This window comes from Orcinus orca, chromosome 8 (assembly GCF_937001465.1).
Source record: "Orcinus orca chromosome 8, mOrcOrc1.1, whole genome shotgun sequence".
NCBI lineage: Eukaryota > Metazoa > Chordata > Mammalia > Artiodactyla > Delphinidae > Orcinus > Orcinus orca.
In genome coordinates this window covers 104,734,833-104,750,061 of record NC_064566.1, presented here as the reverse complement: position 1 = coordinate 104,750,061, position 15,229 = coordinate 104,734,833, and the positions used below count along the sequence as shown (strand labels likewise).

The 15,229-nt window shown below is 49.4% G+C and overlaps 1 protein-coding gene across 7 annotated transcripts in view; it reads left to right on the top strand.

Moving 5' to 3' along the window:
• Nucleotides 1-15,229, top strand: part of NFRKB (nuclear factor related to kappaB binding protein) — a 36,313-nt gene that overhangs the window by 8,386 nt on the left and 12,698 nt on the right. For all 7 annotated transcript variants that reach the window (XM_033406983.2, XM_033406980.2, XM_033406984.2 and 4 more), the window contains 11 exons: nt 3,754-3,881; nt 4,516-4,690; nt 5,191-5,292; nt 6,043-6,116; nt 6,941-7,025; nt 7,387-7,567; nt 8,143-8,251; nt 8,454-8,580; nt 8,828-8,893; nt 12,132-12,211; nt 12,318-12,364. In XM_033406983.2, the coding sequence (XP_033262874.1) occupies nt 3,754-3,881; nt 4,516-4,690; nt 5,191-5,292; nt 6,043-6,116; nt 6,941-7,025; nt 7,387-7,567; nt 8,143-8,251; nt 8,454-8,580; nt 8,828-8,893; nt 12,132-12,211; nt 12,318-12,364 (1,174 nt within the window). The remainder of the gene's footprint in view (nt 1-3,753; nt 3,882-4,515; nt 4,691-5,190; nt 5,293-6,042; nt 6,117-6,940; nt 7,026-7,386; nt 7,568-8,142; nt 8,252-8,453; nt 8,581-8,827; nt 8,894-12,131; nt 12,212-12,317; nt 12,365-15,229) is intronic.

Below are 15,229 nucleotides of genomic sequence, written 5' to 3'. Positions count from 1 at the left end.
AGTTGACACCCGCATACTCCTTATCAGGTTCACCAACTATGAATATTTTGCCACATTTTTTTTCTTGTCAATATTGTACTTATTACCACTGTTTTTATTTTTGCTGAACCACTTGAGAGTATTGCAGACCTAAGACTCCTGATTTTTCAGCATTCATCTTTGAAGAACAAGAACATTCTCTTAAGTAACCAGAACTGATCAAATTCAGAAATACAGAAAATACTGTATTTAATTTAAATTCTGTCCTTAAATTCTGTATTTCAGTATAAAATTTAACAGCGACATGTTGTTATCTGATGTGTGGTCCCTATTCCTATTGTGCTAGTTGTTTCAGTGCTTGCTTCTTCCTCTGCTCCATTTCTTTTCAGTGAATGTGTAATTTGCAAACCAGCATATGGCTTTTCTGTTCTCCCCTTAACCCGTCTGTAGCATTTGATGCCTTGATCTCCATCGTGAGACTCCCCCGCTTTGCATCTGCGGCCCTCCCCGTCCTGGCTTTCTCCTGTGCCTCAGACGCCCTGCACCCCTCTCTCTGCTGAGCCCTCATCCGCTCGCTATTCCTGCCTCTGCTCCTGCCGTTAGGCCCCCTCTCCCTCCCCGCCTGCCTGCTCTCACCCACCAGCTCTTCTCTGGGGGCTCTCGCTGCCGGGGCTGCTCTAGCCACCATCTCCACACAGCCACCAGCGTGAGCATCTCAAAACTTTGCTTTTCAGAGTGTTTACCAATTGCCTTCACTTGGAATAAAATTCACAGCCTACCAGGCTCTGTTGCCCCCGGTTTACCGACTTCTCCTGGTGCTGCAGTCTCTCTTGCCGCTGCTCTCTGGCCCAGCGCCGCCAATAGAAATGTTACGTGAGCCACACGTTCAATTAAAAAATTTCCAGTACCGGGGCTTCCCTGGTGGCGCAGTGGTTGAGAGTCCGCCTGCCGAAGCAGGGGATGCGGGTTCGTGCCCAGTCGGGGAGGATCCCACATGCTGCGGAGCGGCTGGGCCCGTGAGCCATGGCTGCTGAGCCTGCGCGTCCGGAGCCTGTGCTCCGCAACGGGAGAGGCCACAGCAGTGAGAGGCCCACGTACCTTAGAAAAAAAAAAAAAAAAATTTCCAGTACCCACATTAAGAATAGTAAAAGCAGTTTAATTTTAATAATATATTTTCTTTAAGTTGATGTACTCAAAATGTTATTTATTTTTTAAAATAAATTTATTTATTTAATTTATTTATTTTTGGCTGCATTGGGTCTTCATTGCTGCACGCGGGCTTTCTCTAGTTGCAGAGAGCGGGGGCTACTCTTCGTTGTGGTGCATGGGCTTCTCATTGTGGTGGCTTGTCTTGTGGCAGAGCATGGGCTCTAGGCACGTGGGCTTCAGTAGTTGTGGCACGAGGGCTCAGTAGTTGTGGCTCACGGGCTCTAGTGCGCAGGCTCAGTAGCGTGGTGCACAGGCTTAGCTGCTCCGTGGCATGTGGGATCTTCCCGGATCAGGGCTTGAACCCATGTCCCCTGCACTGGCAGGCGGATTCTTAACCACTGCGCCACCAGGAAGTCCCTTGAAATTTTTTTTTTTTTTTTTTTTTTGCGGTACGCGGGCCTCTCACCGCTGTGGCCTCTCCCACTGCAGAGCACAGGCTCCGGACGCTCAGGCCCAGCGTCCATGGCCCACAGGCCCAGCCGCTCTGCGGCACGTGGGATCCCCCGGACTGGGGCACGAACCTGTGTCCCCTGCATCGGCAGGCGGACCTCAACCACTGCGCCACCAGGGAAGCCCTCAAAATGTTATTTTAATAGAGCATTTGGCTATCTTGGTGGGGGAAACTAAAGACTGAAGGAAGGTAACTTTGGAGAAGTGCAGAGGCAAAGAAGTAGAATTTTCATCCAGTTTCTATGTATCAGCATCAGTAGCATTGAACTCTTGCCTCTTTTCTTGAAGGTCAAATTCCTTATTTCCCTGCAACAGGCAGCGTAATGCGGTGGCTAGGAGCGGCTCTGGAGCTGGACTGCCTGGGTTCAGACCCGATTTCCCCTTTTATTAGCTGTGTAACCTTGCGCAACGTATTTAGTTTCTCCATGCTTCAGGCTCTTCAGTAAAATGAGGATGCAGTAGTACCTTCTTGGTGGGGTGGTTGTGAAGATGAAGTGAGTTAATATATGCACGGCCCTCCTTATATGGTGACAGTTCCATGTCAGGTCCTGTTCTAAGTGTTTGCTGTTATTCGTTACCTCGGAATATCATTAGAGTGGTTGGAATTAAAAAAAAAAGAAAGAAACGCCGTGTACTTCAATGCCTCATTTTAGCCTTCTGAGGTTAGCTTTTCCATCTTTCCCCTTAGTTCACTTTGTAGCAGCCTGCTCAAATCTAATATTCCAAAACGGACCTCTGTCATCGCGGCTCCCGCAACGGTACGAGTTGCTCGTGTCCAGTGATCTAGGTACCATGCTCACCTTCCTGCCCCAGCATCCAAACGAACAGCAGGTCTAATCTTTCTCCCTTGAAATATATCTGAAGTCTTTCTACTGCCGTTCACATAACCACTGCTCACTCATCAGCTAATATGTGCCAGCCATTCTTCAAGGTTCTGGAGATACAGTCATGACCTTACATTCTACTAGGGGAAAACAAGGTAATAGACAAGCGTTTGTTGGTATCACGCACTATAAAGAGTGAGGAAGGGTAATGGGACTGGAAGTGACGGGAAGGATCTGGTTCAGAGGTGGTAGTTGGGCAGGGCTTCTCTGTGGAGGTGCTTTGGACAGAGACTCAATGAAGGTGCGACGAGCAAGCCGTGAAGTACTGGGTGTTAGTAGGAAGCCTTGCAGGCAGAGGGGACTTGAAGGACAAAGCTTTTGTGAAAAGGCAGAGGGGACTTGAAGGACAAAGGCTTTGCGAAAAGTACGGTACTCAGGAAACAGCGTGGGCTGCGGCGGAGTGAGCAAAAGGGAGCCTGGTGGAGGATGAGGCCGAGATACGTGGGACCCACAAGGAAGGGCCCTGGGCCTCCTGGCCCCTTGGCTCTACCCTGGGTATGGAGGGAGAGGTCCGACCGGGCCACTGTCGTCCCTCTCCTCAATCACTGCAGTGGTTTTCTTCTTCCTCTTTTGCTCTCGGCCGTGTTATTCTCCTGCTTTAAACCCTTCAGCTGATTTCCACTACACTCAGGATAAAGTCCAGAGTGTGCTGTGGTTTCAGTGTGGTGTGACGTCTGCCCAGTTTCACAGGTCATCTCGGCCCCTCCTCAGCTAAGTCCCTCTGCTTTCCTCACACCAACGTTTCTTCAGGGGTTGGAGTGGGCACATTCTTCCTTGCTTCAGGGCCTACCTTAGCACATGCTGTTCCTTCTGCCTTTTCCCTATTTTTATTTTAAAAATTCCTACTTGCTTAATTTTCCTCCCAATAAATTTTTTAAACATATAGAAAAGTTGATAACCAATACGTATGATGCACATCCGTAAAACTTACCTGTGTTTATCAGTTGTTAGCGTCTTCCCACAGTTGCTGTGATCGGGCCTCATTTCATGTCGCCTTCCTTAGGGGCTCTTTTCCTGATGTCACTCTTCGCTGTCTTTGGTTGTTTTAGGTTGGTTTCCTGGCAGCACGTCAGAGAGTCGAGTACTGGCTTACGTGCTTTCTGTCTCTCCCCCTGGACCGTAGGCTCCCCTTTCCCCACACTATCCTCCCATCAGTGCAGAGCTGGCCGCCTCTCCAGCCCTCGCTGATGGGTGGCTGACAGATATGCATGGCTGTGCCTGTTCTTTGCAGATGGACACTTCAACCCCGAGGTGGTCAAGTATAGGCAGCTGTGCTTTCGGTCGCAGTACAAACGCTACCTCAGCTCCCAGCAGCAGTACTTCCACCGGCTGCTGAAGCAGATCCTGGCCTCGCGGAGCGTAAGTGCCCCTGGGAGCTGCGTGGGACTCACACCTGGTGACCCAAAGGGGCGGATCAGGGGCAAGAACAAAAGATACCACTGAGGAAGGAAGCTGCCCATCAAGCCCCGACACGACCTAGTGCATCCTTCCTTCTCATGATACGTTTTAAGATGCATCCTGATTTCAGATACGTTAGAACAGGAACAAAAGAAGGATACATCTTAAAATTGATGAAATATCGTAGCTTCTGTATTTACCCAGAAAAAGAGGCAGCTTTCAGATCCATGGTGGGTCGTGCAGGAGAAGCAGCTTGCACTCAGGTTCATGTTCGGGTGCCTGATGGGTGCCAGGCTCAGCGGCTCTGGGTCTGGACCAGCCTTGGGATGCCTTGGGGCAGAGTAGTTCTGGCTCTTAGCGGTTCTTTAAGCTTCGGTTTGGAGATACTTCGGGGTCTGGTGTAAGTGTTCATCCTCGATGGAGCAGCACAGCACTCAGATTGGGGATTTTCCATCACAATCAGCACAGGCCCGTTTTATTTGGAAGGAGGGAGCTGAGCTTGCTAACAAAGAAGAGAAGAAAGCGTAGACTCGGGGAGCGTGTCAGGACAAGCTGTGGCTGAGGCCGTGCCCCCATCCCATCCGATCTCTCCCAGGATCTCCTGGAAATGGCCCGGCGAAGCGGTCCCACCCTCCCCTCCCGGCAGAAGCGCCCCTCCCCATCCCGCACCCCCGAGGAGCGGGAGTGGCGCACCCAGCAGCGCTACCTGAAGGTCCTGCGGGAAGTGAAGGAGGAGTGTGGGGACTCGGCCCTGTCATCGGACGAGGAGGGTATGTGTCCTCCGTGCCCCGCACCATCTGTATCTCATCGGTCCGCACCTGCAGCTGCTTCTCTGGTTGGAGGCCGTGGTAGCCATTTCCCCGTGAGGAAGCCATCCCTGTGGTTTTTCTGGGCGCGTGGTGACGCTCAGAGCTGTTGGGTGGCTGTGACTGCACACCTCGCCGCCCTTGACGCTCAGGCACACGCGGGGCCCTCCCGGCAGGTGCTCTGGTCCAGTCGGCTGCTCGAGAGAACCACTGTCCCCGCAGGAGAGTAATAGTGACTGTGACCTCTGCAGTGTGACCCGCCACCGTTGAAGTCTCTCCTCCCAGAAGAGCCGTTGCGCTGACTCAAGTCTGCAGTCCGTCTGGGGAAGGGTCAGGAAGCAGTGGTGGAGCCTGGCCCCCCTCTTGTTGGCTTAGCCTTCTTGAGCCCAGAGAGCCACTTACCCTGTCTCCCCTGCTGGAGTCCACAGGCAGGTTGGATTTACAAGAAAACTTTTCTTTTGCAGATCTCAGCTCGTGGCTCCCGAGCTCTCCAGCGCGCTCTCCTAGCCCTGCGGTGCCCCTCAGGGTGGTGCCCACGCTTTCCACCACGGACATGAAGACTGCAGGTGAGTGGGACTCGGCGTGGATCTGAGGACTGCCTTGGGGTGGAGACTGGGTTCTGCCTGCCAGGAAAGCAGAGCGGTGTTCCTTAGAATGAGGAGACCTGGGGAAACTTTCGTGTAGCTCCACTTCTCCGCAGGTAGGTAGGCCAGCTGGCCTTCTGTCCTTTGTTTTGAAAATTTCTCTTAGGAGCTGACCAGCCGGCATTTTGGCCTCAAGAAAGCAGAATCTTAAAATAACAGTATCAGGATTTCCCTGGCGGTCCAGTGGTTAAGACTCCACGCTTCCACTGCAGGGTCTCGGGTTCGGTCCCTGGTTGGGGAACTAAGATCCCACATGCTGCCCAGCGCAGCCCCAAAACAAAAACAACAACCAAAAAAACCCCCAAAATAATACTAAGGGATAATTCAATAATAGAACAAAAGGGGTAACCAGAGGCACAGCACTTTCTTGGCATGTCTGTGAAATTAGAGACTATTTTTAGTTGGGATAGGAGTCAAAGAAGAATGTTCAGAAACTTCTAGGTGTTTTAGGAGCAGCTGAGTACCGAGGTCGTTGTTATTGACGAGTGTACAGAAAAGCTGCAGAGTTGAGCCTGTGACTGTTTCAAGATTGTTGGTACTTGAAGTACACAGGTCAGGAGGGAAGCTCAGAAAATATCTTACTTTCAAACATTACCAGTGACCAGAAAGATGTGAATTTGAGCATTGTGGAAGTGAATGACCGTCCGTGTGGTTTGGTTCCTTTTCTCTCAGATAAAATAGAACTGGGGGACAGTGACCTGAAGATAATGCTGAAGAAGCACCATGAGAAGCGGAAACACCAACCAGTAAGATCGGAGGGGGTGGTCAGTAGGTTTTCAGTCTGATTCCCCGGATCAGCTATCCTGGGATGATACAGGGAGTCACTGCGTTATTAGTCCCCTTTCCTTATCCTGTTAGGGGACAGGAGCAGCATGGGAGGCCCAGTAACACTGAAGATGTGTGGAGAAGACAGATGCTTTGACTTTGTAAGGCACGCTTACCGCCGTGTCTGATCCAGTCTTTAGGACGACACTGCTGTGTGAATCCTTTCGTCCCTTTAGCAGGGCTTGGAGAGGCCAGGGAGCTTGTCTGACGCCCAGCGGCCAGTAAGTGGCAGAGCCAAGCGTCAGAGCCTGTGCTTTTCCCAGGTTTTACGTTTCTGTTCCTTCGCTCCACCAAATGGAGGTAACGCTGAGCCAGAGATCATGGTGGAGGAAGGAAAGTCAGTTCATCAAGGCAGAGTGGTGAGCTGGGAAGAGTCTTATGTTGGGGTTAGAACCGAGTTCTGTCTCTCTCTTTTCCACTTACTATGATGTCGGGCAAATCCCTTAACTTCTCTGAATCCCGTTTTCAGTCTTTGTAAAATACCACTTAGCAAGACTGTTTGAAGAGCATATAAGATAAGGAACGCAAAAGAGCTTTATAAACTAAATGCCACACATGAAGGATTGGAACTCAGTTCTCCCCCGCCCCATTATGAAGAGCAATAGTTTTTATCTCTGTACGTTTTAAATTTAACACAATTTCCTCAAGTACACGTAACATCTAGTTTTATCTGTAAATTGGGAAAATCAGCAGTTCTAGCTCCTCTTTTGGACCTCCATAACAAATCTCTGAATATCACGTCTAGGATCACCCAGACCTTTTGACGGGGGACCTGACTCTCAATGACATCATGACTCGAGTAAATGCCGGCAGGAAGGGCTCTCTAGCAGGTAAGTGACGTCCTCTGTAGGTGGCCGTTGACTGTGGTGTTAGATTACACAGGCCTCTCTATGTATTGCAAAAGGAAAGGAAACCACAGCATCCTTCTTGCTGATAGCCTTTATGTCGTTATTGCCTCTTATGTATTTGTAGGTGGAGAGTGAATATAAAATCAGTACAATGGATCATTGACTCTTTAAAGCACTCATTAGTTTGTTTTAAAAAAAAAAATCAAACGAAACTATATGTCTTATTACTGAGACTTTTCTTTCTTTTGCTGGTGGGCCTTGGGAAAATAATATACAGATAAGACTCCTCATTTCCTGATGTAGAAAATGCAGTTCTATGACTTGAGTTACTTTTTTTCCCCAGCACTATATGACTTGGCTGTCCTTAAAAAAAAGGTTAAGGAAAAAGAGGAAAGGAAGAAGAAGAAAATAAAACTGATCAAATCAGAGGCAGAGGATCTGGCGGAACCCCTAAGCGGTACTGAAGGTCTCCCACCCCTCTCACAGGCACCGTCTCCACTGGCCATACCCGCTATCAAGGAGGAGTAAGTGAGCAGTGGGGGTCATGGCTCAGGGCTGTCCCCAGAGCTGGTGCTTCTTGAGAGCCCTAGATCCCAGGGGCCCTGCTGGGGAACGTGTATGGTGTGGGCTTTCACTGAGCTTTTTTATGACGGCTGGGAGGCGTGGAGGACCTAAAGCAACCTAGGCATGTGTTCTTGGTTGTTTCGGTGGTTCTTTTTTTTTTTTAATTTATTTATTTTTGACTGCATTAGGTCTTTGTTGCTGCGCGTGGGCTTTCTCTAGTTGCGGCGACTGGGGGCTACTCTTCCTTGCAGTGCGCGGGCTTCTCATTGCAGTGGCTTCTCTTGTTGTGCAGCACGGGCTCTAAGTGCACAGGCTTCAGTAGTTGTGGCGCACGGGCTCAGTAGTTATGGCTCGCGGGCTCTAGAGCGCAGGCTCAGTAGCTGTGGCGCACGGGCTTAGTTGCTCCACGGCATGTGGGATCTTCCAGGACCAGGGCTTGAACCCGTGTCCCCTGCATTGGCAGGCGGATTCTTAAACCACTAGGCCACCAGGGAAGCCCTTTTCGGTGGTTCTTATATTTTTCTTCCCTCATTAGGCCTCTCGAAGACCTCAAGCCTTGCCTTGGAATCAATGAAATATCTTCCAGCTTCTTCTCTCTTCTCTTGGAGATCTTGTTGCTGGAGGGGCAGGCTAGCCTTCCTATGGTAAGAATTTTGGAAAAGCCAAGTGTGTAGCAGTTTCAGATTGTAGAAATCTTCAGCTCTGGGTTCCCCGCGAAGCTCCACAGCTGACTTGCTTTGTGACCTGAGCAGACTGGACAGACATAGCCAGTTTGTTCTGGCACAGCCTTGGAATCGCTGGCGTGGAATAGAAATCTAACCGGGTTCTGCCTTTACTCTCCCTCAGCTAGAGGAGCGAGTTTTGGACTGGCAGTCATCTCCAGCCAGCTCCCTCAATAGCTGGTTCTCTGCGGCCCCCAACTGGGCAGAGTTGGTGTTACCAGCCCTGCAGTATCTTGCTGGAGAAAGCCGTGGTAAGGTACTTTGTTCTGTAGGGCCCGGTATGTACCCCGCTTTGTCTAATTCTCGTAGTAGACTGCAGCTTTACTGGCTACATCCGTTGTGGCTTTGCATGATGCGATGCCATGCCTTGGAGGTCTCTGCTGTCCTGATACACCATTAACATACAGAAGTTATCTCGGAGCTCAGGGGTGTCAGTTATTCTGAGTTTAGTAATCTCTCTGACCTGTGTGGCTTGTTCATGGGATCCATTTCTTGCAGCTGTACCTTCCAGCTTCTCTCCATTTGTTGGCTTCAAAGAGAAAACCCAGCAGTGGAAGTTGCTTGGTGAGTAATGCACGTCACCTACCTGTCATGGTAGGTTCTCTTTCTCTTGTTTTCTCCCCGAGCTTCTTGTGCCTTCCAGTCAGTGTGTGCCAGGAGAATGTTGAAAAAGGCAATATTAAACCTTATTTTGCTCAAGTAAAAGAGTCCTTCTAGAAATTCTCGGTCTGAGTTCACCCCCGTTGGAGTTGGCTGCGGTGGCATTTGCCCTTCAGTTCCGCTGCACTCTGGGGCTGGCTGAATTAAAATCTCTGGGATGTTTTACAATAGCACCTTCATTTATGTCAACCATATCTGTGGTTTTAGGTTAATTTCTAGTAATATGATTGTTTTTCTTTCCTAAAATGGGTTTTGCTATTGAGGATAACGTGTTGGGCAGCCCTCAGTAAGCTACTTCTAAAGAACAGGTTCTTTTTCTTATAAATTTGTGAAGTTCCACTTACTGTGTAAGTTGTAGTAACGTGTACCTGAAATAACTTGGTGATGAGAGGAAGATTCAGTGTTGATTTCCTGTGGAAATGGACAAACCTTTCTCCACTCTGTCCAGTGGTCTATGAAGAGAAACATGGAGAGAAGGTTGTGGAAGTAGTGGATGCGTTCATTGCTTGCAACATGGATTAACCTTCTAGGTGTCAGGCACTGTTAGGTGCCGGGGGTGAGGTAGTGGTTTGTGAGGTAGACAGCGTGCTCCCCTCGTGGAATTTGTTTGGGGAACAAATACTCATTCGAATGAAATGACAAACTTAGCCATTCTGTAAGGGAAAAGTGCCGGTAGGGGTGGGCGTTTGTAAGGAGGCATGGGTGTGGCATGCGTGTGGAGTCCGGGAGGGCCTTCCTGGGGAAGGTCATTTGAGCAGCGGTCTTAACAACGACTAGGGATGAGCCAGGCAGGCGGAGGGAGGCGGCTCCCCATGGGGGGAGCCGTGTGGGTCTGTGACTCAGGGATGGTTCCCGCGGAGATCACACAGGCCTGCTCATAGAGGATGTTGCACCTGGGTAGAGAGGATGCATGAATTTGGGAGCTTTAGGTGGTAAAAGCCGGAGGATGTGGTTGTGGGTGGGGTGTGGCGAGTGAAGGAAGAGGGCAGTCAGGTGTCACTTCTGCTAGATTTGTACCTGGCGGATGGGGGTCCGCCATCGACGTAGGCAGCTGGGGAGGACGTCCAGGCCTGGGTGAGGGTGAGGCGCATGAGTGTAGTTGTGCACATGCTGCCTTGAGCTGCCTTTGGGGTGTTGAAATGGACATGTTAAGTAGGCAGTGGGTTTAGAGTCCAGACCCACAGTCAGGGTAGAAAGCTGTGGGCACATGTGTAGTAAGCGAAGTCAAAGGCATGGGGAGAATGAGGAGGAAAGAGGGCCTGGGGCTAAGCCTTGATAAGCTCCGAGGTGGCGGAGGCTGAGTGGGGACACGGGAGAGGCAGTGACCGCAGAGTCAGGCGGAAGCTGTGAGGTCCGAGAGTCAGGAGGTGGGGAGTGGTCATTAACCTTCATTGTTCCTAAGGTTCAGGAAGGTCAAGACTGGATTTGTGGACATGAAAGAAATGATGGCTCCCTTGGAGGAGTGATTCCTTAGTGGGGTGATGCCGGTTGCGGGCAGAGGTGAGCTGAGGCCGCTCGTGAGGCTGGCTGCAGCTCTTCCCGCCTGTCCGGCTGGTGGCGGAGGATCGGCCGGGGGAGGCTGCCCTAATAGGACCAGGTAATAAGTGTCTCAGGCCTGTGGGGCAGATGCTTTCTGCTGTGGCTACTCAACTCTGCCCTGTGCACAGCAGCCAGAGACAGGGTGTAAACAAATGACCACAAAACTGTGTTTCCAGAAGTGGTTTGCTGACCTTCACGTACACCGCAGAGGTCTGCACGTGCTACCGATCAGGCCCCCTTTCCTGCAGGCAGGAAAACGTTTCCCAGTCCCCCTGGTTAAAGGGACAGTGAGTGTGGACAGCGCTTTCTAGAGGTTTGGTGGCGGAGGGGAGCAGAGGAAGCGGGGCTCGTGGCCAGGAGAGGACTTAAGTGTCGGTGGAGAGGGACAGGAGAGGAGGGGACACCTGTCATAGGGTGAATTCCTGGGGGCAGGGGCCGGCCTCAGGTGGCAGGAGGCAGCACATCTGTCCGGGTGGAGGAGGAGCCGTGGCTGCTGGGTCGCGCCGTGGGGAGTTGAGGGGATGGGTCTGTGGCCTTCCTGTGGGAGGTGGGAGGCCTGCTGTGCGCGGGAAGGGTGGTGGAGAAGGGGGGGCAGTTGCTGTCCAGCGGGCAGGGAGGCCGGCTAGTGCGGGGCTCGCGGGCAGATTGAGGGCCAGTGACGGTGGCTGTCCGCTCATTGATAGAGGTGTTCTCTGCCTGTCTCTGGGCCTTGTCTCCGGCAGCCGGCAGCTGCCCGAGTGGAGAGTATGGCTGGTTTAGGACGTGAGCTTTGCTCGACGGAAGTGATGCAGAGATGGAAGGGACAGGTGTTAGGTATTGCTGTGTTGCTCGGCTTGTCGTTGAAGTGACGGGCGTGGGCCCTCGCCAAGTGGGGGAAGTGTGAAGGGAGGGGCTGAGGGGGCCGGAAAGTGGGATGTCTGGACCAGCAGTGCGGTGGAGTCCAGGTAACGTTTTGGTGGGCGAGGGTAGACAGCGGGGAGGGGAGGGGAGGGGAGGCAGCTGCGGCCAGAGAGCAGGATGCGGGGTTAGTTGAAGGTTCCCAGTCCTGGCCGTGTGCTGCCGCCAGTTGGGAAGCTTTTTAAAAACGCTGGTACCTGGGCCTTACCCACAGGGGTTCTGATTGATTGGTTGAGTGGGGCCCAAGCCTTGGCATTTTTAAAAGTTTTCAGGTGATTCTTAGGCGTAGCCAGGGTTGAGAAACTGGATTAGGCATTTTGAAGAGTCCCGTTTGGGGGAATGACAAGGTCCAGTTGTGATAGTGGGAATGAGAGGCTGGAGTTGGGGGAGGAGGCCCTGAGGTCACGCGACTGAGGAGTTAGGGTGCTGGCTGGACTGTCCATACGGATGTCCATCCGGACCCTTCAAGTTAATCCAGCAAGGTGAGTGTTTAATCCCTTCCAGTTAATTTCAAGGTAATTTCTGTGAGTGGTGTCAGACAGGGGTCCAGTTTCATTCTGCCTCTGGATGTCCAGGCAGAGGGGTATTCTGTGTACAGGACCATCGCTGTAGGTCCAGATGTAGATACAGCAAGTAAGGAGGAAGTGGCATCCTTAGGTCATATCCTTAGATCATATTACTATTTTTTGCCTTTTTGTTCTAATAGGCCAGTCCCAAGATAATGAAAAGGAGTTAGCTGCACTCTTCCAGCTGTGGCTGGAAACTAAAGACCAGGCCTTCTGTAAGGTATGGTTGTTGAGAACTACCAGCTTTCTCGTGCTGGGCTTCCAGAACCCTGAGTTAGCCAAAATCCTTCAGTCCATTTACCTGTTACTGCTTTCCTTTTCTCCAGCAAGAAAATGAAGACAGCTCAGATGCCACAACGCCTGTTCCTCGGGTGTGAGTATAGTACCCTAACGGAGGATGGTGCCCCAAGAAAGCATCATCTCAGTACTGCCCTGGTTGTGCTGACACATCCTTGTATGTTAGAGCCAGAGTGGGCTTGAGATGCCGGGATCCACTGGTCCTTATCTGCCTCAGCCTCGCTAAGAGGCAGCACGCTCCCAGCAGTGGAAGTGTTTTCCCCATGAGTCTCTGAGGAGGTGGGATCCACCTGTAGGTGCATGCTTTTCCCCGGTCCCCCCTTCAGTTCCCGCTGGAGAATGGGCTATCCCGCCCATCTTCCTCATTTTACCTACAAAGAAAGGGAGGTGTGAGGGTAAGTGACAGGACCCAGGCTGGGATTTAGGTCTCGACCTCGTCCTGAGCCTTTGTATCTCTCATGTGACTGTTTCCAGTCTGTCATGGTCCCTTTTCTTTCTCCCCAGCTTTGTAGAGATATAATTGACAAAGCATGGTGTAAGTTTAAGGTGTACGGTGTATTGATTTTATTTATATATATATATAGACACACACATATATGTACGTATATATAGTGAAGTGATTACCACAGTAAGGGTAGTTAACCCATCCGTCACCTTACATAATTACCAGTTCTTTTTTTGTAGTGAAAACATTTAAGATCTTTCTTAGCAACATTCAAGTATATGATGCAGTATTGTTGACTGTAGTCACCATGCTATTTGTTAGATCCGTAGAACTTTCTATAACTTTAACCAGTGTCTCCCCATTTCCCCCATCCCCTGGTAACTGCCATTCTAGGCTCTGTTTCTGTGAGTTACGCTTCTTTTAGGTTCCATGTGTAAGTGAGATCATTCAGTGTTTGTCTTTCGCTGACTTATTTCACTAAGCATAATACCCTCTAGATCCATCCATGTTGTTGCAAATGGCAGAATTTCCTACATTTTTTAATGACTGAATAACATTCCGCTGTGTGTGTGTGTGTGTGTGTGTGTGTGTGTGTGTGTACACACACACATTTTGTTTATCCATTCATCCATTGGTGGACACTTATCTCTCACAGTTGTTTCCATGTCTTGGCTATTGTAAATAATGTAGTGAATATGGGGGTACAGATATCTCTTTGAGATAGTGGTTTCATTTCCTTTGGAAATATTCCCAGAGGTAAGATTGCTGGATCATGTGGTAGTTCTGTTTTCAGTTTTCTGAGGAACGTCCATACTACTTTCCCTAACGGCTACACCAGTTTGCATTCCCACCATAGTGCACAAGGGTTTCCTTTTCTCTGCATCCTCGCCAACACTTGTTATTTCTTGTCTTTCTGGTAATAGGTACTCCAATGGATGTGAAGTGATATTTCATTGTGGTTTTGATTTGTATTTCCTTGATGATTAGTGATGTTGAGCACCTTTTCGTGTACCTGTTGGTCATTTGTGTATCTTTAGAAAAATGTCTGTTCAGGTCCTTTGCCCGTTTTTTAATTGGATTATTTGGGTAGTTTGCTTTTGAGTTGTAGGAGTTCCTTAAATATTTTGGATATTAACCTCTTACATGTATGTTTTGCAAATATTTTCTGCTATTCTGTAGGTTGCCTTTTCATTTTGTTGATGGTTTTCTTTGCATAGAAGCTTTTTTTGAAAAATAAATTTATTTAATTTTTGGCTGCGTTGGGTCTTCATTGTTGTGCACAGGCTTTCTCTAGTTGCGGCGAGTGGGGGCTACTCTTTGTTGCGGTGCACAGGCTTCTCGTTGCGGTGGCTTCTCTTGTTGTGGAGCACGGGCTCTAGGCACACGGGCTTCAGTAGTTGTGACGCATGGGCTTAGCTGCCCCGAGGCATGTGGGATCTTCCTGGACCAGGGCTTGAATCCGTGTCCCCTGCATTGGCAGGTGAATTCTTAGCCACTGTGTCACCAGAGAAGGCCCCTGTACAGAAGCTTTTCTTTGAGGTAGTCCTACTTGTTTATTTTTGCTTTTGTTGCTTGTGCTTTTGGTGTCATCTCCAAAAAATCATTGCCAAGATCATTGTGCAGGAGCTTCTTCCCGATATTTTCTTTCTAGGAGGTTTAGTTTTAGGTGTTACGTTGAAGTGTAATCCATTTCAAGTTAATTTTTGTGACTGGTTTAAGGTAGGGGCCCAGTTTCATTCTTTTGCTTGTGGTTGTCCAGTTTTCCCAGCATTGTTTATTGAAGAGGCTGTTCTTTCCTCATGAGTATTCTTGGCTCCATTTGCCAAGTATTAGTTGACCATATATGCAGTGGTTTATTTCTTGGCTCTCAGTTCTGTCCCACTGGTTTATGTTTCTATTTTTATGAGAGTACCATACTATTTTGATTACTGTGACTTTGTAACATAGTTTGAAATCAGCAAGTGTGATGTTTCCAGCTTTGTTCTTTCTCAGGTTTGCTTTGGCTGTTCGGGGTCTTTTGTGGTTCCATACAAATTTTAGGATTGTTTTCTTCTATTTCTGTGAAAAAAGTCATTGGAATTTTCATAGGGATTTCATTAATCTATAGATAACTTTGGGTGATATGGGCATTTTAACAGTATTCTTCCAATCCTTGAACATAGAGTATCTTTTTACTTGTGTCTTCTTCAGTTTCTTTAATCAAAGTCTTGTAGTTTTCAGTGTAGAGATCTTCCACCTCCTTGGTTAAACGTATTCTAAGAGTTTTATTGCTTTGATGCTGTTGTATAGCTCTTTAGTTAGATTCCTGAACACCAGCACTCAGGACCAACCTGAAAGTGGCAGAACCATTGCCTTACATAATAAAACTCAATTTCTTTTTTCTTTTCTTTTTGTTTTTGGCTGCACTGCGTGGCTTATGGGAGCCTAGTTCGCCAACCAGGGATCAAACCCAGGCCCCGACATTGAAAATGCGGAGTCCTAACCACTGAACCGCCA